Consider the following 21,894-nt stretch of genomic DNA (forward strand, 5'->3'; position numbering starts at 1 on the left):
CCTCCCAAGTGTCTGTGAAAGGGCTCAGGCTGGTTTAGCCTTGGGGCAGGAAGCATGACACTGGGATACCCATATCACAGTTTGTCTCTCATGAACCTCCAGTGTGTATGTGGGATGGGGGAGTCTTAGAGCCGTGGGATCAGGAGGGGCAGGCCCCAGCCAGGAGGGCCTCTTTCTCTGGACAAGGCTGTCCGTTTTCTGGATGTGTCAACCTCCTGCTAAGAGAAGGGTGCTGGGTGTTCCCCAAAGGCTGTGTGCTACCTCAATACAGGTAGAGAGCAAATGAGACACTTTACAGGGAGAGAGAGAGAGTGTGTGTGTGTGTGTGTGTGTGTGGTACACCTGTAGTTAGTGCGTGTGCAAGCACACAGGAAGATAGTACCTGCCTGTGGTTACCCTCTGATTGGCACCTTGGGACACTCTTGGAAGCCTCAGAGGCCCTGTGACTTCCCAGGATCTCTACAGTGTCACAGAAGCCTTGTCCAGGATGTTATTTCCCCTTTTCTCTGCACTTAGGCCTGTATCAGCACACACAATGAAACTAAAAGGAACTGTGGAAGAGATCTAAAACTGGCTCAGGAATTCCGGGCAGAAAAAAATGTATGAAGCCCGAACTACAGGGCAGGCTGTCCCGGTCACCACTGTCTTCCATCCGGTGAGGAAGGGAGGGCAGGAGGTCAGCAACTGAGTTTTAGGCACTGCACAGCCAGCTTCTCTGCTGCCTCTGGGAGCTACTTCAGGGAAGTATGTGCTCTTGGGGGAGGGATGATGCCCTCCTGGGCAGTGACAACCACTATCAGACCCTCGAAGGCCCTCCACAATGATCCCAGGTAGAGATTAGCTGTCCTCCACCCTCAAGGGGGCACACACAAAACTTCCCCGGGACAAAGGAACAGAAAAAAGCAAGCTGGAGAGAGACAGAGCACAAAGGGGTCGGTGCGGATTCTTCTCTTCCCTTGTAAGACCAGATGCTGGGTGCGAGAGGGGAATGTCTCTGTGGACACACGATGAGGGCAGCAGCACAAGAAACACATTCGCGGCGAGGAGAGTCCTCCATGCATGCCGTCACCGCACCGCACGGCGGTGGTGCGGCTCAGATGTAAACAGGCTGCTCCTGGGCTGTCAGCAGTCTGTACATGGCTGCTGGCATCGTCTTCATGTGGATCTGAGGGCGGAAAGCCAGGTGAGCTGTGGGGGAGCCTCTCATAATACACAGTTTCCATGATAGCCCACCCCCAATCGCCTGGCTTGGCTTAGGAAGAGTGAAGCCCACAGGCTTTCTGAAAAGTTTGGGGGGGGGGTGACTGCAGATGATAAGAAAATCTGGGTAAGGCTTAGTTTCCCAGTGAAAGGCTCTTGCTTTCACAGCTCTTTGAAAAATAAAGGCAGCTCCATGGGAAGCAGGGCTCTGGGCTTCTGGCTGCTTGCTTCCCTCTCCTGTCTTGGCAGTCTGGGAGCACTGGCCCATCTAAAACTGGCCTGTGACTAAAGCAAGGACAGACACCCCAGAAATGTAGTTAGGACCACACCAGTGCTGGGGGCTGGTGACTTTGTGATCTTGGATCTAATTTGTGTCTTCCAATCACACTTGGTGGAGTTAATTGGGGAAAATGAGAGAATTTGGGAAACCACAGAGAGAGTAGCAATACAGAATGAGTGTTAAAGGCAAGTGAGCCTTCTTCACCCAGGTCTGAGGCAAATGGTCTGCCTATGGAGGAGCATCGAGGGAGGGGAAAGGGGGCTCTGGAAGGTTCCCAGCAAGGCCAGCATGCGCCAGGGCCACTCACAGTACCTGTGTGCAGCCCCAGGTCTCATCCCTACCTCCCCGACAGCATTGGAGAGGATGTGCACGATCTTCTCATGAGGTGTGGCTACCACACTCTGGCCATTGATTTCAATGATCCGATGTCCCACGCGGACGCCTCCTCTCTCAGCTATTCCCCCTCTCATGAGGCTGCAGATCTGCCAGAGGCAAACATCAGGTTACACTTAGTGGGCAGTGCTACATCTGTGAACCATGTGGGGATGGAAGGAAGACTGTCTTCCCTAGGGCCCTAGCGCTCTGGCATGAGCTCCCCTTAGAAGCTGACTTGGTGAGGTTTGGGGCATTAAAATCTCTCAGGTTCTTTTTATGAACAATGGGTTCTATGGTTTGGTACGGAGCTCGGTGGTTGAATTTTTAACTGGCATGCACAAGATCCCGTGTGTCATCCCTGGCACGTATACAGCAGCAGTAAAAGTAGGTTCTGGGGGCCCACAAGGCTGCCTTGTGCAGACTTGGCATATGGGTGTGACAGGTGTGAACTTATTAGCGCGCTCAATTCTGACCACTTTCCATCTGTGTTGGGCCTGTCTGTTGGCGGCCAGTGTTTCAGTCAGCCTTCCCTAGTCTCAAGCAGGCTTAGCCCTGGAACTGATTGATGCTAGAGCTTGTATTTGGGGACCACTACCGCATGATCTGAAGAGGCTCTAGAAGCCTACTGTGGTCCATGGTGGGGCTTGGGGGGAGAGGTGCCTGTTGTTGTTCTTGATTTGGTGGTCCTTGGCCAAACTCACTTCTGACATGGGAGGAAGCAATGGTATAGCCAGCCACTGCATATGGTTAGGATGTGCCCACTGGTGACTGAGCCCTCCCAGCATGGCAGGTTGGGGTGGCTACGCCTTACGCTCTGAACAAGAGTGACTGTGAGCTCAGTAAAGCTGACTTTATACCCTGGACCATGCATCTGTACTATTCAGAAGCTGATGCAGGCAAGACCTGCAGCAGGGGAGTTTGGTGGGCCTGGAGTGAGTGGGTCCTTCTGGCTCTAAGATGCTCTCAGGTCAGATGTTCCATAGCTGATTTCTACACTGGAGGTAAGAACAAGGGTTTAGGGCTAGGGCTGTGGTTCCTTGGTAGAACGCTTAACAGTACACTCCATCCCAAACAGATGAAATTACAACCAAAAACCCTAAATGTATTTACTGAATGAAAAGATAAAGCTGGAAAAAAAAATCCAGTATACCTTCATTGCCATTTGTCAGTATCTTGGAAAAGGGTGTGGTGTGACGTGCACTTACAATTCCGTTCTGGACACTGAATCCCAGCTGGTAGCGAAGGTCTGGCCTCCTTATTAGCACTGTGGTCACCGGAGGGCACCTCACAATGTTCAGCTTTACTCGGGACTGGTTCTTTAAGCCCTTGAACATGAACAAAGCACAGCGGAGATGGTGACCACCGAGTCAGGCAGAGTACATAACAGCAGACGTGACCGGACACAGAGGCAGCACCCACACATGCAGACAGGCTGTGTGCATCTGAGCTGGAGCCATCGCCCTGAGCCCTCCCTGGAACCCATTCTGCCTGTGTGAGATGGGTGAATGGAAAATGGACTGTGTCCAGGGACCTGGCAAAAGGACAGCTGTAAGAAGAAGAGTCTCATGTGGGTGGAAGTTGAGGGTATATACACCCTTGGTCCAAAGCCTCATGGGACATGGGCTCTTTCCTCTACACAATAGACTCTAACAGAGACTCCTAACAAAGGATGTACACTTCACAGCAGCAGCTCATCCCCAAAGCTGTTCTCTCCGGTCTCTGCCCTCCTCTCCCCCACTCTACTTCTGGAGACATCTTCTAGCTCATGGGTATTCCCACTACAACTGGAAGCTCCAGTGAGTATTTGCTCCTTGAGAGGCGATGGATCGTGAAGAAGAAATGAAACATTAAGATTGTTCACGGGTTCATCCTTGGCTGCCCGCCCCTCCTCTAGGCCGGAATGAATTGTGGAGGAAAAGCTGGCCTTTAATTATGAACGGAAATGGTTTTCAGAGCTGGTTTGACGCTTCCTACACACTAGCCACATCATCCATCCCTCAGGCAGGCCCACCTACCATCTCATCAGCTACATGCTGAGAAAGTATGGTCCAGGCAGAAGTCAGCCCAGAAATAAACATGCCCCCTCCAGTGCTGCTGGCTCTGAGGATGGCCTGTTCTACCTGGGGTTGCCTGTTTGCCAGAGCAGATGCTCTGAAGACAGCATGCTCAAAGCTCTGATTCTTTCCCTGCCCAGGCTCTCCAGCAGGGAGAGGCTCCAAAGAAGATGTTTCACATCCATGTTCAAGAGACACTGTGCATAGAAGTGGTCATTTTTGCATCCACCACGCTGATGGAGGCCCTGCTGTTAAAGCCTGCCTGACCGGACTCCTATCTGCCAAGACCAGCTGACTAGGAAATGGCTCAAGGTCTGCTTAGACTCTCCTCAAAGGGAGCAAGGCTAAAAGGGTCTTGGGGTGGGTGCACACTCCTGGGGAGAGAGAAGGGGGGAGTAGCAATTTGAGGGGGCAGGGCCAGGGATTTGGGGAAAAGCTAGCTTTTATTCAGGTCCAAGATAACCCCATGTGACTTGATGCTCTTACTCACACTGGCATTGCCAGTGTCCCCAGTGTCTGAACCAGGCTAGAGAACCGCTTGGTGAAGGAATGGTATTTTCAGTGCAGTAGAATGACAGTGTATGTCTCCATAAGATGCCAGTAACAGATTTCACCCTTCTGTTGACATCAAGTCTCATTGCCATGTCAACAGAGAGAGAGGGTCTGCTTTCTGCTCCCAGCATTGAGACAAGCATAGCCTGGTGAGGAAGATAGTGCTGATGTCCCTAGACCTGAGAGTCTGTCCTGTTTCCTTTACCATAAGGTGGGCACTTTTAGGTACTTTGCTCTACCTGAATTTCTCCACGGTGATACTGGTGATACTGCCAGGTCCAGTTTCTATAAAATCTTCCTAAATGCCTTAACTCAGGACACTGAAACTCAGCTCTTAAACTTCAAAACTCAGACTTGGTCCCTGACATCAAAGAAGCTATCCATAAGCGAGGCAGACTGGACCTTGGCTATGTATATATTATATTTTTCCTTGCATACCTCCTCTTTTTTGTTCACTGAAAAATCACTTACATGACAAGAAATGGGTTAGGCACTGAACGCTAGTGGGAATAAGATTTACTAGGTCTCTTAGAACTGGGGTGGTGGTGGTGGGGGACATGAGAGGCTAAGAGAGAGCACAGAGAGACACCGGAGCCCAGGCAGCTTGAGTCCTACCACACCTGCCTACCACATCCCCTGCAGGTCACACAGCACCTGCCAGGAATTTGTGGGACATGAACAGAGAGTGACAGGGCCTGCCTGTAGGAGTTATGTCCTTCACACAAAGCCACCTGTTTAAATGCTTGTACCTGTTAACTGCCCAGGCCATTTGGAAGACCTTATACAATATACCAATGAAACAACTTTCTCAGCATTACCTAAGAATTTCCCATCACTCTGCTGAGTTGATTTAAGATGCCTGTTGGGTCCCTTGGCAAAATAATTTTTAAGACTGGAGAAAATGTGCTTCAACATAAGGCTTCAGAAGTGGCAATTTGAAATAACCAGCACATGATTTGCTCTGCTCTCCCTAATCAGTGTTACAAGTTGGGTCCCATGAACTTAGATTTCCAACCTGCCATTTTGTTGGAGGTGCCAATTAAATAAATGGTCATTTCGTTTCCATGACAACAGTGAATAATGACACAGCAAATTAAGAAATATAGCGGGGAGGGAAGAAGCCAGAGTGGTAGCTATAGCAACAAGTGCAAACCCATGATACTCTTGAGAAGAAAAGGGAAGCTGGGCACCGGGTCAGAAAAGAACAAGTCTAGAGGGCAGGACTTGGAGGCAAGGGCATGAGCAGAAAGATGCTTTCATGCTTCGCCTACAAATGGCCCTGCTTTAGGAATGAACTACAAGTGGGAAGGTTAAGATCTAGGCAAAAAAGAATTCAGAGAGTTTCTGTATCTAGAAACACATTCTCCTCTCCTCCTCGTAATCTGGGGGAAGAAAGGCCAATGGGCATCAAAGTGGCAAGACAAGGGCACATCACTGTAGACTCCTGTCCCTCCCTCAAGCTGCACTGCCACCTTCCCCAGGAGCTTGCCACCAAGCAGAGTCCCATTAAAGACTGTTGGAATACATCCTGCACTTCAACAGGATCCCTGGTGGCTCGGGCGAGTGTGAGAAGCAATGACTGATCAAGACGACGGTGACCTACTGAAATGAGCAGCATGACAGGCGAGCTCTGACACCCAGACAGACATCCCCCTGCTCTGACGCCCAGACATTCCCCTGCCATGGCTGAGGGGTTGTGGGCACAGCAGTGTGAGCATCTATCAAGGTCCAGGCAGAGTGGGGTGATGTGTAGAAAACCGTAAAGAATGGCACTGAATCTACTGAATGTCAGTCCTCATTTGGTGTTGGGAGTTCCTCAGCCAAGGCAAGCCACAGGCAGGCTATCTCATTTTTCAGTTCCACAAAGCCAAGAATCTCGGAATACTTGGGAGTGTTCAGCAGTTTCTACCTGGACCAGCCTGCTGTGTGCATCTCTGCTGAGGGAGGCCCCCACGGCTTTCTCAGGCCCCCTCTTCAGCAGTTGTCACTTTCATCATCACATGGATTTTTCATCTTCCCAGTCATGGGGATTCTGCTGACATCAAAGTTAAGCTCTTTTTTCTTCTTGGTTTTTCAAGACAGGGTTTCTCTGTGGCTTTGGAGGCTGTCCTGAAACTAGCTCTTGTAGACCAGGCTGGTCTCAAACTCACTGAGATTCACCTGCCTCTGCCTCAGAAATGCTGGGAATGCTGGGATTAAAGGCATGTGCTACCAATGCCTGGCTCAAAGTTCAACTCTTCAAATGACCTGACCTTTCCTCCACAGGAAGCTCCAGGGCCCCTCCGTTTGCATTTGAGCAAGCTTTGCTTTCACTTTGAATTGGTAATTTGTGGATAAAGCTGAGGGAGTCTGCAGGCAACAGTCAAGGTGGTTAGGCTGACCTCATTGATGCCATGGTCCCTCATCTGGTCCCTCATCTGGGGTGGGTGAGAGGAAAGTTGGGGTCTAATGGATGGCCAGCTGGGAACCCTGAGCCTTTCGGGCTCCAGGTAGAGGGTGGCTTATTGCAAGGCTAGGCACTGACATAAGGTTGGGAGTTACCAGAAATTCCTGCTTCTTAAACCCAGATCTATTTCCACCTTCACCCGTTTCTCTTATTCATTCATTCTCTCTCTCTGTCTCTGTCTGTCTGTCTGTCTGTCTGTCTGTCTGTCTCTCTCTCTCTCTCTCTCTCTCTCTCACACACACACACACACACAAGCCAGCTTGGGTTGCCACAACAAAATATTATATACTAGGCTTCTAATAGTTAGGCAGGCCAAAAGCTCAAGATCGGAGTGCTGGCAGGTAGGTGACAAGGGCTGTAGACTGTGGGCTTCTGGTTGCCATTACATAGAGGAAGAGAAGCAGAGAGCCCCGTAGGGTCCCTTGCATAAAGGGAGTGATCTAATTCCTGAAAGCATCACCCTTAAGACCTAATCACCTCCCAAAGCCACTGGGATTAGGGCCTCAGCATGGATTTTAAAGGGGAATATTCAGTCTAAATTACCCCTCTCCCTACCTCATATCCTTTCCAGACCCAGTTCAACTCCCCATAAAGTCACCCTCACCAACTTCACTCACCAATTTTTGCCTGGCATATCTGAACGCTGCACTCCACACACAGATCCTCAAGGCCGACATGATCAACAATGGGGCTGGGTAGGTCTTGGCTGTGGAGGGGGCTGTCCTGTGCATTGCGCTGTGCCTGTAGTACTGTCTTCAGTGAGATAGCCAAGGCAGTCTCCAGGCTTGTGGGGCATGCAATATTACTTCTGGCTGAGGATGTCCACAGTGGGAGTGCCTTGGGGATGTCTCTTAACTAGTTGAGTGATCTGTCTCTACCAAGGGCCAGTTGTGTGGTTGCTATTTTGTGTCTCAGTTCCCTACTCAAGCAATAGTGAGTGACAATAGTACCTGCTGCATAGAAGTTCATGAGCAACCAGAAGCCATGAGTTCAGTGAGTTAATCCACAACCACCTTCTGTTCAGTGTTGGGTGCGTAGCCCTTGGCTTCTGTAACTGTGGGGCCAGTCACCTCTTTTTGCCAGGCCCAGCTCCTCGGTGAGGATCTACCCACTGTCTGGGCCCTTGAAGTTCTCACATGCACACACACATAATCTGTTCACAGGACAGAAGGGAGGGGACAAGCCAGTGGGCAGTGGTCCTGCCTTTCAGGAAAGGTCACCATGACAACACCAGATCAACCCTTGCAGGTCAGGCTGAGTTCTTCCCCTGGACTCCATGCCAGCCCATTGGCTGCCAATTCAAGCAGAAACTTCTAAACACACTGTCCTTCCTGATGCAAACCTGGACTTTAACTTTATCAAAGTCAAATTAAACTTCCAAAGTCAGATGTTTCCTCCTCTCCTCTTGCAGCCTTACACTTCTATGTTGCTATACCCCCTTTCAGCAATGTAATGATTTTGTCCATGCATGAATTCTCCATGGTTCATCTGAGCACCTAACTAAGGTCAATTAGACATATCTGAATGAATCTCTGCATTAAGCAGACTTTTTGATCTCATCATTACTGTATAGCCATGTGCTGCACAGCGATCTTAGTCAACTAGACCACATATACGACACAGTCCTATAAGACAATCCTGGAAATGAAAAATTCCTATTACCTGGTGTGGTGGTCTGAATAGGTATGGTTCCCCATAGACTCAAGTGTTTGAATGCTTGGTCCATAGGGAGTGGCACTATTAGGAGGTGTGGCCTTCTTGAGTAGTGTGGCTATGTTGGAGGAAGTATGTCATTGTGGAGGTGGGCTTTGAGGTCTCATATGCTTACGCTACACCCAGTGTGACAGTTCACTTTCTGTTGTCTGTGGATCAAGGTACAGAACTCTCAGCTCCTTCTCTGGCAACAAGTTTGCTGGCATGCCATCATGTCCTGCCATGATGATAATGGACTAAACCTCTGAAACTGTAAGCCAGCTCCAATCGAATGTTTTCCCTTTATAAGAGTTACCATGTTTTCCTTTATAAGAGTTGCCATGGCCATAATGTCTCTTCACAGCAATCCTAAGACACCTGAAGACTCCACAGGCATCTTAACACCACAGTACAACTCACTCCTCATGTCTTTGGTGACATTTGTGTAAGCTCACTGCATTGCCAACATTTATGCATAAAAGTAAAGCATGTGTACATGCACATACATGTATGAACAAAATGCTTAATAAAGGCTATGGTACTAGCTTACATATTTATTTTGCTGTATTTATATTGTTATTTTACACTGTACTCCTACTCATTAAAACACATTAATCATAAGACAGTATGCTGTGTAACGCTATTAGCCACCTCATGGGTCCTACAATTACTGTCTCTCTTGGTTTTACCACAAGGCAACATCAGGTGACTGACTGACCTAAATTATGTAAATACTCTTTGATGTTTGGAAAATGACAAAACTGCCTAATGCTTTGCATTTCCCTGATGGCTAAGGATGTTGAACATTTCTTTACATGATTCTTGGCCATTTGATTCCTCTGTTGAGAATTCTCTGTTTAGATCTGCACCCCATTTTAAAAATTGGATTATTTGGTTTTTTTTTTTTTTTTTTGGTTTTTGTTTTTATGTCTAGTTTCTTGAGTTTCTTATATATTTTGGATATCAGCTCTGTCAGATGTGAGTTTGGTGAAGATCTTTTCCCAATCTGTGGGCTGTCATTTTGGCCTTTTGACAGTGCCCTTTGCCTTACAGGAGCTTCTCAGTTTCATGAAGTCCCATTTGTTAATTATCAATCTTAGTGCTTGCACTATCGGTGTTCTATTCAGGAAGCTGTCTCCTGTGCCAGTGCTTGCACAACTATGTTCATAGATGCTTTATTTATAAAAGTCAGAAACTGGAAACAACCTAGATGTAACTCAACTAAAGAACGGATAAAGGGATTATGATACATTTATGCAATAGAGTATTACTCAGTTGTTGAAAACAATGATATGATATTAGGAAATTTGCTGGCAGATGGATGGAACTAGAAAAGGTTATCCTGTGTGAGGTAACACAGACTCAGAAAGACAAACATGGCATGTACTCACTCATAAGTGGATATTAGCTGTAAAGTAAAGGAGGGCCATGCTACAGCTCACAGACCAAGAGAAGCTGAGTAACAAGGAGGACTCAAGGGGAGTGGGGGATGCATTAATCTCACTGTGAAGGAGAAATAAAATGGACATTGTCAGTGGACAGGGAAAGGGGCCTGGAAAGGGGAATAGGGGTGGGAACAGAAGAGATTAGGATGGGGGAAGACGGAGGGAGAAAGTACTAGGAGAGACAGTTGGAATCTGGTAGCATCTCTGGGTTGAGCTAGAAACTTAGAACAATGGAAACTCCCAGGAATCTATAGGAATCTAGCTAAGCCTCCTAGCAATGGGGGATATGGAGCTGGAAACAGCCATATCCTGTAATCAGGCAAGACTTCTTGTGAAGGGATTGGGATGTCTCCCTAGCCACAAATCCTTTGACCTATAATCTGTCCTGCCTACAAGATGTGCTAGGAGTAAATGTGGCAAAGAAATTGTGGAGTGACCAACTAATGACTGGCACAGATGGAGACCCATTCCCTGAGAGAGAGCTCACCCCTGAGGGCCAGGACCCACAGGTGGTACACCCCAGAGAACTAGAATAGAACTAAACCCAACTGACAAAAAACAAGACAAAAAAACCCAATGAAATGATTCCTAATGATAATCTGCTATTCTGTCATCTGAGAGGCTTCACCCAGTGTCTTAGTTAGGGTTTCTATTGCTGTGAAGAGATACCCTGACCATGGTAAATCTTCAAAGGAAAACATTTAATTGTGATTTCAGAGGTTTAGCCTGCTATTATCATGGTGGGAAGCATGGCGGTGTCAGGCTGACATGGTGCTGGCTACATCTTGATATGTAGACAACAGGAAGTTGACCGAGACACTGGCTGGTATCCTGAACATAGGAAACCTCAAAGCCTGCTCCCACAGTGACACACTTTCTCTAACAAGGCTATACCCACTCCAACAAAGCCACACCTACTAATAGTGACACCCCCTATGAGATTATGGAGGCTAATTATATTCAAATTATCACACCCAGCAACCGATGGGGACAGATGCAGAGACCCAAGGCCAAGTATTAGGCAGAGCTTGGAGAATATTATGGAAGAGGGAGGATTGTAGAAGCCAAGGAGGTCAAGGACACCACAAGAAAACCCATAGAATCAGCTTACCTGGGCCCATAGCGGCTCACAGAGACAGAATAACAACCGGGGAGCCTGCATGGGACTGACCGAGGCCCTCTGCATATGTGTTATAGTTTTATAACGTTGTCTGCCTGTGAGACTCCTAACAGTGAGAGCAGAGGCTGTCTCTGACTCTGGTGTCTGTTTTTGGTCCCCCTGCTGGATTGCTTCACTGAGCCTTAATAGAAGAGAAGCCTAGTCTCACTGCAATTGATGTACCGTAGCTGGCTGATATCCTTGGGAGGCCTGTCTGTATCTGAAGAGAGACTGCAGAGGAGGAATAGACGGGGCAGGGTAGAAGGGAGGTGTGTGTGGGAAACTGGGAAGAGGGGAGGGAGGGGAACCTTTGGTTGGAATGTATAGACAACAACAAAAGTTTATAAAAAATGCCTAATGACACCTCTCTCAGAACTTACTTCTCCACATGTGGCTGTATACTGAGCAACAAGTGTACCTCACGGATGACTGTCACCCTGCCTCCTATGCTCACCTGCAGCCTTGCCCCAGCTCCTTGGATGAGGGTGTTGGCTTTGAGGGTTTTCTCGGGCAAAGAATGACTACTGTACAGATGTATTCACTCCCTGCCCTCCTGGGTGGTGTTCTCCTTGAAACCCCCAGGACAAAGGAAAGCTGAGCACCCCAGTCTGCCCACTTGCTGGGGTTCTGGGGCCAAAGATGCTATAGTGTCATACAGGCTTCACAAGCAACAAGGATCAGTGTCCTCGAAAGGCTATGTATACAGATGCCACAGTGCTAAGAAGAAAACCCAGTTTTCCCTCAAATTGTCACAATCACTTTCTTTAAGCAACTCTTCTGTAGCGATGGCATCTTGTGGACGAGAGCAGGTTTTTTCCCTGTGCCATTCAAGCAGTGGCTCGGAAAGGAGCAGATTGAGCCACACTAGAGATCCTCTGAGGAGCTGAAGCATTCCCATGAGCTTTAAAGAGGGTGGTGAATCACATCACATACATCGGGACTATGAGTTATTGAACGGAGGGAAATCATGCTGGGGCTGAGTCTGGGTTACGTGGGAGGAAGTGAGTTAACTGATGAGTTATACCTATGATGAGCATTGGATTAGATGCAGGTGTTATGTAAGCCTCACATATTACTTGTGATCCTGACCTATGGAGAAACTTACAATGGTAACTTGAGGGTGAGCTGCTTTGAGTACAAGTCCATACCGCTTGTAACTGGGTCTTCCTAAGTGCCTGGGCTTAAATGTGTTCACAAGTTTTGAGAACTGGATGGCTGTCACATTTCACATCATTTCAGGTCTGCTACTGAGAAGGTTTTGTCATGCCTTGGTACCTTGATAATGCTCTGGCATGTGGACAGAGGCAGGCCCACCAGGCTGGTTCCATTAATGGACATGATCTGGTCCCCGATGTTCAGCTTCCCTGACTTCTCCGCAGGGCCTCCATGCATCATGTTGGCAATGATCACAGTGGGAAGAATAGATCCCCAGCCAGATTCTACAATCACGACTCCTAGGATTTCTCCTTTCTGTTTCTCTATGAAAACCTGGAAGGAGGAAAACATGTAGAAAGCCCGTATCAGCAGCCGTACGGGATAGGTATCAGAGCTGGTCCCCTGCCTGTGTGGGGGGAAAAGAGAGTTCTTTGAGGATGTCAGTCCAGGTGAGCTCCTATCTTCTCTACATGCATGGCATCTAGGGCTGTAAGACATCACTTCACACAAACCTGTTTAGACCTCGGCATTCACCCTCATTTCATATGACCAATCTGGCCTCACACACAAACACAAGGGCACCAGGCTTTTCTGTTTTCTTTTGAAATATCAGCTGTGCTTTGTAGTGAGAGCATTGGTGTCTGTTACACCTTAATCCATAAGTGGCCTTTGGAGGCTGGGGCACAGGTTTTCTCATTTCACAGTGCTCTGTAAATTATTTTCGGTATTTAAGATTTTTGAGTGAAAAATTAATACATGAAACACTTCTCTGTAAGGAGGAAGACAAGGAAAGAGAGTGACCCTGAAGTTGCCATGGCCAAAAGGCAGGGGTGCACACGGCAAGAACAGATCCTGGACATAGTGTGTTTGTGACCTCTGGTGGCTGGCACAGAGGCAAGAGTTAGTACTGGACAGTGGTAGTATATGGGGTTATGCAGAGAAGCCAGGAAAAGAAAGACCCTTTCAGTGGAGTCTGCATACATATATACTGGGGCCCAGCAAAGCCACCATCACAGATGCTGTTCACTCCTCCCAGCAGCTTAAATAGCAGTGGGCTCCTTCCCTAAAGCATTTCCCAAAGCCAAGTGGGAGACAGTCCTGATACACACTGGATGGTTCCCCATCACTTAAGCTCCTGTGTTGTGGTTCTAATCTTCCTCCTGTGTCTTAACACCAAGCAAATGTATTCATGTAGGCAACCGAGCTAAACTGAGGACTAGAGCATGTTCCAATCCAGTGTGTGACTGGTGTTCTTATAAGAGGACACATGGAAGATGACACTAGGATTTGAGGTTCTCCCCATGAGGAGATCTGTGAGCCAAGGAGAGAGGTGTGAACACAGCCTTTCTTCCAAACCCTGGGGACTCAAACTTACCAACAGTTTGACTTTGTGCAAGAGGCAGTTCCTGTCTACTGTTGGAGCTGCCTCATCTGTGGGGTCTATTATGGCAGGCCTAGCCAATAATATATCCCTACACATTCCAGGTCAATATGGACAGAGGGTACAGCTACCTCTAAGTCCCTGTGGTTCAGAAGGAAGGTCTTGCCCAGAAAGTCCATAGTCTTCTTCAGTACCTCCCCCAACTCTGCATTTGCTCTAAGTGCAGGCTTCCATCAAACCTCTTGAACAAGAGTCCTCTTCTAGGTTGTGGTCCAAAGAGTCTAACCCAAGACACCCAGGATTCTAACCTTCGGGTTTTCTGCTGACCTGAATATTCCAGTGACCTAGAAGTCCAGACCAGCCTGGTTGGCTCTGGCTCCCTCCAGACATCCTGCAGAGCTCAGTCTGCAACATCAGAGGGTGAAGCGCCTATTGTGTGATCATGTGATCTCTCTCTTGTCAAGTATAGTGTCTTTCATCAGTGCTTGAGCTGGCATGTCACTGACCATTTTCAGTGCCCTTTCCTAGACTGTGGGCTTCATAAGGACAGAGGGCAGGACCTGTATCCATACCTTTAGAATTCCCTCAACAGGCAGAGGCTGTTCAGCCATCAGCTATACTTGCTTTTGATAGTATTTAATGACAGGGTCTCCTGGGAGGAAGTCAGAGATAGGAATGTGAGCCACAGAATGTGCTGTCCATACTGCTGTTTTCAGCTTCTCCTTCCACAGCAGGGGTGGGGTGTGGGTGGGTGTGGGTGTGGGTGGGGCTGCCCCACCCTCTAGGGCCCCAGCCAGCTGGCTCAGCATGGAAACAAGTTCTGGGAAGTACCTACATCTTTGCAGTTTTCCGACTTGGAGAAGTGGATCAGGTCATCGTTGTACATGTCCTGGGTGTTGAGAAGGTCACTGTATTCCTTCTGGCTGAGGTCTTCTGGGTTAATCCCATTGGCCCTGAGGAATTCCTGGTATGCCACGCTGAATGCCTGTCCTATGGATTGTGCGATCAGCTGGGCCTGTAGCAGCAGCATGGAGGAAGACAGTGGTAAATGGGGAAATTCCTGGAATATGCACCTCTGGATCATTCCTTGTGGCATTTGAGGGTTCTAAACAGCAGATCACCAAGTCATTCTTTATCAGGGTACCAGTGCCTAGCAGAAACTATTTGGAAAAAAATCATTGTTTGTTATTATGTCTGTGCTAATAAGGGAGTCATTGGCACTCAGGAGACAGGAGTCAGAGATGCTGGACATCCTACTAATCAAAGGACAGTCATACACAATGACAAGTTCTTCTACATCCTGCACAATTTTAGATATCTCACTGGACATTCATTTTATGCAACACCTGTTTCTAATCACAGAATCCATGGCTGGATTCTAGTTTGTTTAAATACAAGAACTCATTGGTTGCCCAGGCTACACTGCAGATTTTAAGAGTAATACTATGCAAAGTGAAGGAAAAATGACCCTTTGAGATTTTATAAGTAAGTTTCATGTCTTTTAAAATCATCCATATCATTTGTGGTCATAGCATAAGTTGTCAGTGATCACATCTGACATGGGACGTCCTTCTGTATGCCTTGAATAATGAATATGCGTTGTTTTTGTTGGTTGATGACTAAATGCCAATGGCCTGTAAAAAATATAGCTAGGTGGGAAATCCAAACAAAGCTGCAGAAAGAAGGAAAGCAGAGTCATGGAGATGCCATATAACCGCCAAAGGAGTAACATACTGGAGAATTACCTGTAAGCCACAGTCTCGTGGCAATACATAGATTAATAGATATCGGTTAATTTATGAGAGAGCTAGCCAGTAATAGGTCTGAGCCAATGGCCAAACAAATATACTTTAATAATCAGCCTTAGAGTGTTATTTCATAAGCAGCTGTGGGGAACCAGTGGGAGGGAGAGAAACTGGTCCAGTGGGACTGGGAGACAGAGGAAAATCCAACTACACACATCCTTAACAGCCTGTTCATTCACCATGCTTCATGGAGATTCTGCTTGTGTAGATAAGGATTCTTGCTTAGCCCTCAATTCAAAATGTCAGAAAGAATCTATAGTATCACATTAAATACAATATAGTTCTCACAGCCAAACTTAAGGAAGCAGGTCTGGCTGCTTCATGATGCTTTTGGGGATGGCTAAACCCAAGCATTTATAATGTCATGATTTTAATCTTAACCTCTTTTCCCTTTTCATTTCCCTTGTGGCTATAAATTATTTTGTAGAAAATAAAGTGGTTAAGAGTGCTTGTTGAATAACCATGAGGACTGGACTAAAATTGTGCATGTCTATAATCCTAGCTTTAAGAGGGTGGCTTCAAGCCTGTCTGCGATCCCCTGACTGAGGGAGAGAACCTGATAGAGGACACTACCCAACACTCTTTTGGTCTTTGTGCACACAGACATCCTGTACCTGCTTGTTCATGGGGAGGCGGGAGGGCCCAGCCCAGCTCAGCCCTCAGCTACTGAACGGTGCGTTTGCTCCAGAGTTTGGTGGAAACAAAGCCACTGGGGTCATTCTGTTCTTCCCCAGATTAGATAAAAACTAGAGAGGAAGAAACGACTCTTTATGAACTCCATGCCAGATGGAGGCAGCAGGGGTCCTTCAGGGATCTCACAGGCTGGTGAGCCTTCTCTCTGTCCTGCAAGAGCCACGAGCCTAAAAATTCTGCATTTTTACTCATGAACTTTCCTGGCACCATCTATTTCTCTTGTGCTGCATCCTGGCCTCAACCTTACTTAAAGCACGGTGCAGAGGGAGACAGGAAGGGGCATTGCTGCTTAAGACTTGAAGGTCAATGTCAGCATCTCCTGGTCTCCTGGCGGCAGCCACAACTGTGGCAGCTCTGGTTCTCTATGAAGTGCGGGGCTGACTACCTTGGCCTCCTCACTTCTTGAGGTGGGTAATTTACTGCAGCTAGGTAAGCAAGTCCCAGGAGGAAAAGTGCCCAGGGGTGGGGGAGGTCAGGTGCTAAGGCAGTGTAGGTGTAGAGCCATCGTGGATGAGAGAATGCCTGCTGTGAAGGCATCTTCCTTGTCTGACCTCACCTCCTGCTAGAATGGAGTCAGGGATCCTGGCTTGGTACAGAGCAGCAAACATATTCATAAGGTCTGGGCCAAGGGGGTGATGTTCCTGTCACTGGGGCTGGGAGGAAGAGGGACGCTACCTGTGACAGCAGGACAGTTCTGTACAGCTCTGAATTTCTCTCTAAAAACACCCTGTGCCATGAAGACCTGTTTAGAGTGGCAATCTGGGTCACCCTCTTTCAAAGTCTGCTGGCTCTTCCTCCCCAAGCAAACTCAGAACTCCCCTGCTTCAGGGCCTCTGCACTTGCTATTTCCAATATCATTTTATTTAAGTCTCTGTTCAAATGTCCCTTCCTTGAAAAAAAAAATAATTATGCGATTACCCTACTTGAACTAGTCCTGTCCTTCTGTGTTGACCCTGTTTTGTATTTCAGCAAAGCATTCCCCCAATCTAATTTATTAAGTTGATTTATCTCTCTATTTTCTACCCCCTTCAACCTGCACCAAGAATCACTCATGTACTTTATTCAGCCCTGCATCTGCAGTTCTAGAATAGTGCCTGACATACAGTAGGTGCTCAAAAAAATACATTTAATTTATGGTGAGCCAGACTGAATCAGGTCCTGAGAAACTGGCCACCTAGTAGCTATTCAGGTCACCCAGAGGGAGGTTGGGGAAGCCAGCCTTACGTCCTCAGACTCAAAGACATGGCAGATCATCTTGTACTGTCTTTTTCCATCCTGGGATGGGTGAGAGGCCTCCACATTCTCCTGGGAGTTGGAGCGAGGCATCCGTCTGCGGGCCATCAGCACGACAATGTTCCCGATGTCTGCGATGTAGGAAATGGTCCTCAGAGGGTGATCCATCATAGGCTCCTAGACATGAAGGGTGGGGCAGGTGAGTGGCATGGAGGACCCAAGTACTTGGGAGATGGCATCTTCTTCCTCTCCCAGGCTAAGGATGGAACCCAGCTGGGGTGGGACAGGGCAAAGCACTTATTGCTAGAACTCTGAATCCCACCACCTAGGCCCAAGGCATTTTCCTTGGCCAATGAAAAACAGGAGATATATACAGGAGAAAAACAAGAAATATCAAACATTTTATACTGTGTAGACTCTCTGGTGTTGAAGATGAAAAGATAAAATCTAAATGCCACAGGTGTAGGTGCGTATGCGTGTGCGTGTGCATGCACCGTGCACTTTTAAACAGAATTCCTTAAGGCTAATGATTCCCCTTTCCCAGAGAATTCAGCTGAGAGACAGACAACACACACATTCTGAGTTTTCCTTTGTGCTTTAAGAAATTAGTCACAATCCTACCTAGCTTCAGACTTTTGTGAACAAAAGTCTTTGACCTTGACTACAGCCCAGTGTGGGAGTGGATGAAGTCCACAGTGAATGTGTATCACTGATGGGCACAGCTACATCAAAGGTCCCAATATCTCAGATCCATGAGGATGACAAAGCCTTCCCCTGGTCCATGTGTAGATGTAAAAAAATATTGTTGGAGAATGTGGAACCCATTTTTGTCCTCCCCAGTGTTTGTAGCCAGAGACTGATCTGCTAGAGGGACCTACTACTGAGATGAACTAAACCTGCCTCCTTGTTCAGATGTGTATAAAGTAAACATACTGAGTTTCCAGGCTGCTGCTGGGACATCTCCATCAGAACACACGGATGGTCCACTAGATCCCAGCTCTCTCTCTCTCTCTCTCTCTCTCTCTCTCTCTCTCTCTCTCTGTGTGTGTGTGTGTGTGTGTGTGTGTGTCTGTCCATTCTTCATTCCCTTGTCACCCCAGTCAGGTTTCCAGGACTCAGCACAAAGTTGCAGCAACCTAAAACCTGGGGATAGCCACTTTATAGGTAGGGGGAGCCTGTGTGAAAGGCCATTGGCCTTCACCTCTGAGAACAGTGGGAGCAAGCTGGTACCTGTGTATCTGCATTCAACACTTTGATCCTCTGGGTAGAAATGAAGAGATCCACCTCAGTCATTGGCTGAGATTCACCTTCAGGAGCCTAAAAAGAAAGTGCATCAAAAGCAGTTTTACTATATTACCTTAACCCAGGAGCATGGGAAAAGGTTAGCTCACACACTGGGTTACCAAGACACAGTCACCAGAACGGCAACACAGACTCAAGGGTTAAATTGCCAAAGCTGAAGGTACTACAGAGAGGATGGACACATGGGCAAGAGTTAGCATCTCTACGTTACAGGGGAATGAAGAGTCCCCTCTGCTGCTCCCGCTACAGCAGCAGTCACTGCACCAGATTAACTCTGGACATGATGGCAAGTGGCCCTTTCTGCAAGGGTTTTGGAGGCTGAAGGGTAAGAGCAGCTAACTCATAGTGAGGACCATGGAACAGTCACTCAGTTTACTGTCAGAGCTGATGGAGGACAATGTCTATAGTAGGTGCAAATGAAGCCACTGGATGCGGTTCTGGTAAGAGGGTCTTCATATTCACACAACACCACAGCAACACAGAAGCAGCTGCCTGCTCCTGCAGCCACCCCATTACAAAAGAGCCCCCAATGCCCCACATCCTCCGAGTAATTTACAAATACCTAGAAGCTCTACAATCCCCAAAGTGCAGCCTGCCTCATTTAGGGCTGAACCCTGCACATGTGTGGTTATTAGCGAGTTTTCTTTTTTTGCATCCAGCAATCTGAGAAATCCTCAAATCGAATGTACTGCAATTGAGTAGTCCCAGGCCCCTGCCACATCATTGCTCCTGAATGGCTGCAGCTTCCACACTAGAGGGTTCATTTAGCATCTCCAATCTGCTCCCTGTCGTTCCTCTGAAGTGAAATGACCAAATGAGCAACAGAAAATGGCCACTTGAGGCAACTAAGTTTGGAGAAAGGCTGGCTTATGGAGCGATTCGAAACGAATTGGAACAAAAAACTTGCTGGATGCAGAAAACAAAAACACAAAATCATAAAAAGGCAAAACATAAAAGAAAAGGACAGGCGTAACACCAAGTGATGAAGTTGTTTGTACTGCACCTTCTTCCTGCTTTTGGCTAATTTCTGGGCCGTCTGCTTAGCATGGAACAAACAGAGACAGGAGAATAGTTAGAAAGAGGAACTGACATGCTAACACTGCTTAGGGGCATACAGTGCATGTGGGAGAAGACGGGCTTAAACACCCCACTTTAAGGGCATGAAGAAACTTCTTATGCTTCATTGTAATTTGCCAGTTTAAAGAATCTACTTTCAGTTCTGTTTTTATCACATGCCTGATTTGTTATTTCACTGATTTCGCCTTACATTTTTATTTCTAGTTGTTTATTTGGGACTGACTTGCTCAATTTCCCCTCAGCTTGTGATAAAAAGCTACTGCTATCCAAAGTTTTTTCTTCCACTGCAGCTTTGGCTCCCTCTCTAAGCCCTGCTTTAGTTGTCTTGCAGTCTGTGCACTGCAATTTCTTTACTGCCACATTACAATACTTCAGCTGTGAGTTCTCTGAACCCTCAATTAGGGTTGTTCTATTAATTTCAACATATTTGGAGGTTTTCTAGCTATCCTTGGCATCAGTTATGGACTCAATTTTACTGTGGACTGAGAACACACTATGTAAGATGTCAGCCTTTTTGAAAATTGTCTTAGTTGTCTTAGATGTTATGATCCAGCACGTGGCTGATGTTGAAGACATATGCACTGCAAAGCAACCATTCTTGGGTGTCAGTTAAGAAGATAACTCTCATGTGGGCCTGTGTGTGTGCCTTCCCTGTTCTTTTATTGACAAAGATGTGCAGAAATTACCAGCTCTCACTGTGGACTTGTCTTTGTACTGTTTTTGTTCCACTGATCTTTGCTCTGTTTTGTAGCTGTGTTATAGGGCGCATATATATTTAGGGTGGTATGTCCTCCTATTGAATCGATCTATCATTCCTCCTCTTTTATCTGCAGCAATAATTTCCTCTTACATTTTATAAGATGAATATAGTTTGTACCTAACTAAAATGAACACATTTCTCCGTGTACTTATAATTAAAGGATATCACAGTTAATGAAAGCTGAGCTAGACTTTCCAAATCTAAGTATATTTTCTGCTACATACTATTTGTGTGATTTTGAGCAAGCCACTTAACATTTCTATGCCTTAGTTTCTCTATGTGAAATAGGGATCAAAATGGTCTATGTAATAGGGCTGTTTTAAAAGATAAAATGAATGCACGAAAAGCTCCAAGCAGAGCACTGAGCATTATGTCTGTGTCTGCTATGTACAGGTATAGTTTACACTTGTGGGATGCAGTTCAATTGTATATTTGACCTATTTTATGTGAATGTGAGTTAGTGACCACACTGAAGGTGTTACAATGGCTTCAGGGAGGGTAAAGCTGCATCATTGTGATGGGTGGGTAAGGCTGGACAATTGTGATGGGTTGGAGGGTATGTGAGGCTACACTGCTGTGATGGGTGTAGGGTGTAAAGCTGCGCTATTGTGATAGTTATGGTACCAATGGGTAAGACTGTCTAGTTATAGTGGATGTGAGTGGATAAGGCTGAACTTTTGTGATGGGTTGGTAAGGGTTGGCTGTTGTGACAGGGGTGGCGGGTAAGGCTGTGCTGTTGAGATGGGGGTGGGAAAGGCGTGGCTGTTTGTTGGGGGTGGGTGGGTAAGGCTGCGCTGTTGTAATGGGTGGTGAGTAAGGATGGGGTGTTGTTATGGGTTGTTGGGTAAGGCTTGTCTGTTGTGACAGGGTGGGTGGGTAAAGCTTGGTTGTTGTGGGTGGATAAGGCTGTTCTCAATTCCTGGGTACTTACCTGGTGGAAAAACTTTGCTCTCAGGAACGCATTTCTATTTCACTAGTGACTAAGCTGTGTTGTCTGCATTATCCCACTGTGGGAACTGGATGACTCAGTCATCCAAACAGCACATAGTTAATTGCTGGTACACCCAGGAAGGAGGATGACCCCACTCCCACACAGCTTCCCCACTGTAAGGTGAGCAATCTGCTCTGGAAGACATATGTAGTTGTTTTACTAACCACCTGTCAGTGGGTGTGCATCTGCCGCTGACGAGGCCCTAAGCGGATGTGGTTATGTGCCAGTTAGACGCATGTGGAGTGAGAGGCCTTCTCTGCATGTTCTGACCCGAGTCGGTTTTCATCTGCCTGC

The 21,894-nt window shown here is 47.1% G+C and overlaps 1 protein-coding gene across 3 annotated transcripts in view; it reads right to left on the reverse strand.

Moving 5' to 3' along the window:
* Positions 1-1,031: 1,031 nt before the first annotated feature.
* Positions 1,032-21,894, reverse strand: part of Apba1 (amyloid beta precursor protein binding family A member 1) — a 64,284-nt gene continuing 43,421 nt past the window's right edge. Inside the window, exons 5-12 of one of the 3 annotated variants that reach the window (XM_051200125.1) lie at positions 19,776-19,808; positions 18,701-18,787; positions 17,462-17,647; positions 14,575-14,754; positions 12,479-12,691; positions 3,061-3,180; positions 1,822-1,962; positions 1,032-1,165 (exon numbers count right to left, since the gene is read on the reverse strand). In XM_051200125.1, the coding sequence (XP_051056082.1) occupies positions 1,094-1,165; positions 1,822-1,962; positions 3,061-3,180; positions 12,479-12,691; positions 14,575-14,754; positions 17,462-17,647; positions 18,701-18,787; positions 19,776-19,808 (1,032 nt within the window). In that variant the 3' untranslated portion in view covers positions 1,032-1,093. Of the gene's footprint in view, positions 1,166-1,821; positions 1,963-3,060; positions 3,181-12,478; positions 12,692-14,574; positions 14,755-17,461; positions 17,648-18,700; positions 18,788-19,775; positions 19,812-21,894 lie in introns of all 3 variants that reach the window. The other 2 variants (XM_051200124.1, XM_051200126.1) reach the window with 2 other exon arrangements.

This window comes from Phodopus roborovskii, unplaced genomic scaffold (genome assembly GCF_943737965.1).
Source record: "Phodopus roborovskii unplaced genomic scaffold, PHOROB, whole genome shotgun sequence".
NCBI classification, from domain to species: domain Eukaryota; kingdom Metazoa; phylum Chordata; class Mammalia; order Rodentia; family Cricetidae; genus Phodopus; species Phodopus roborovskii.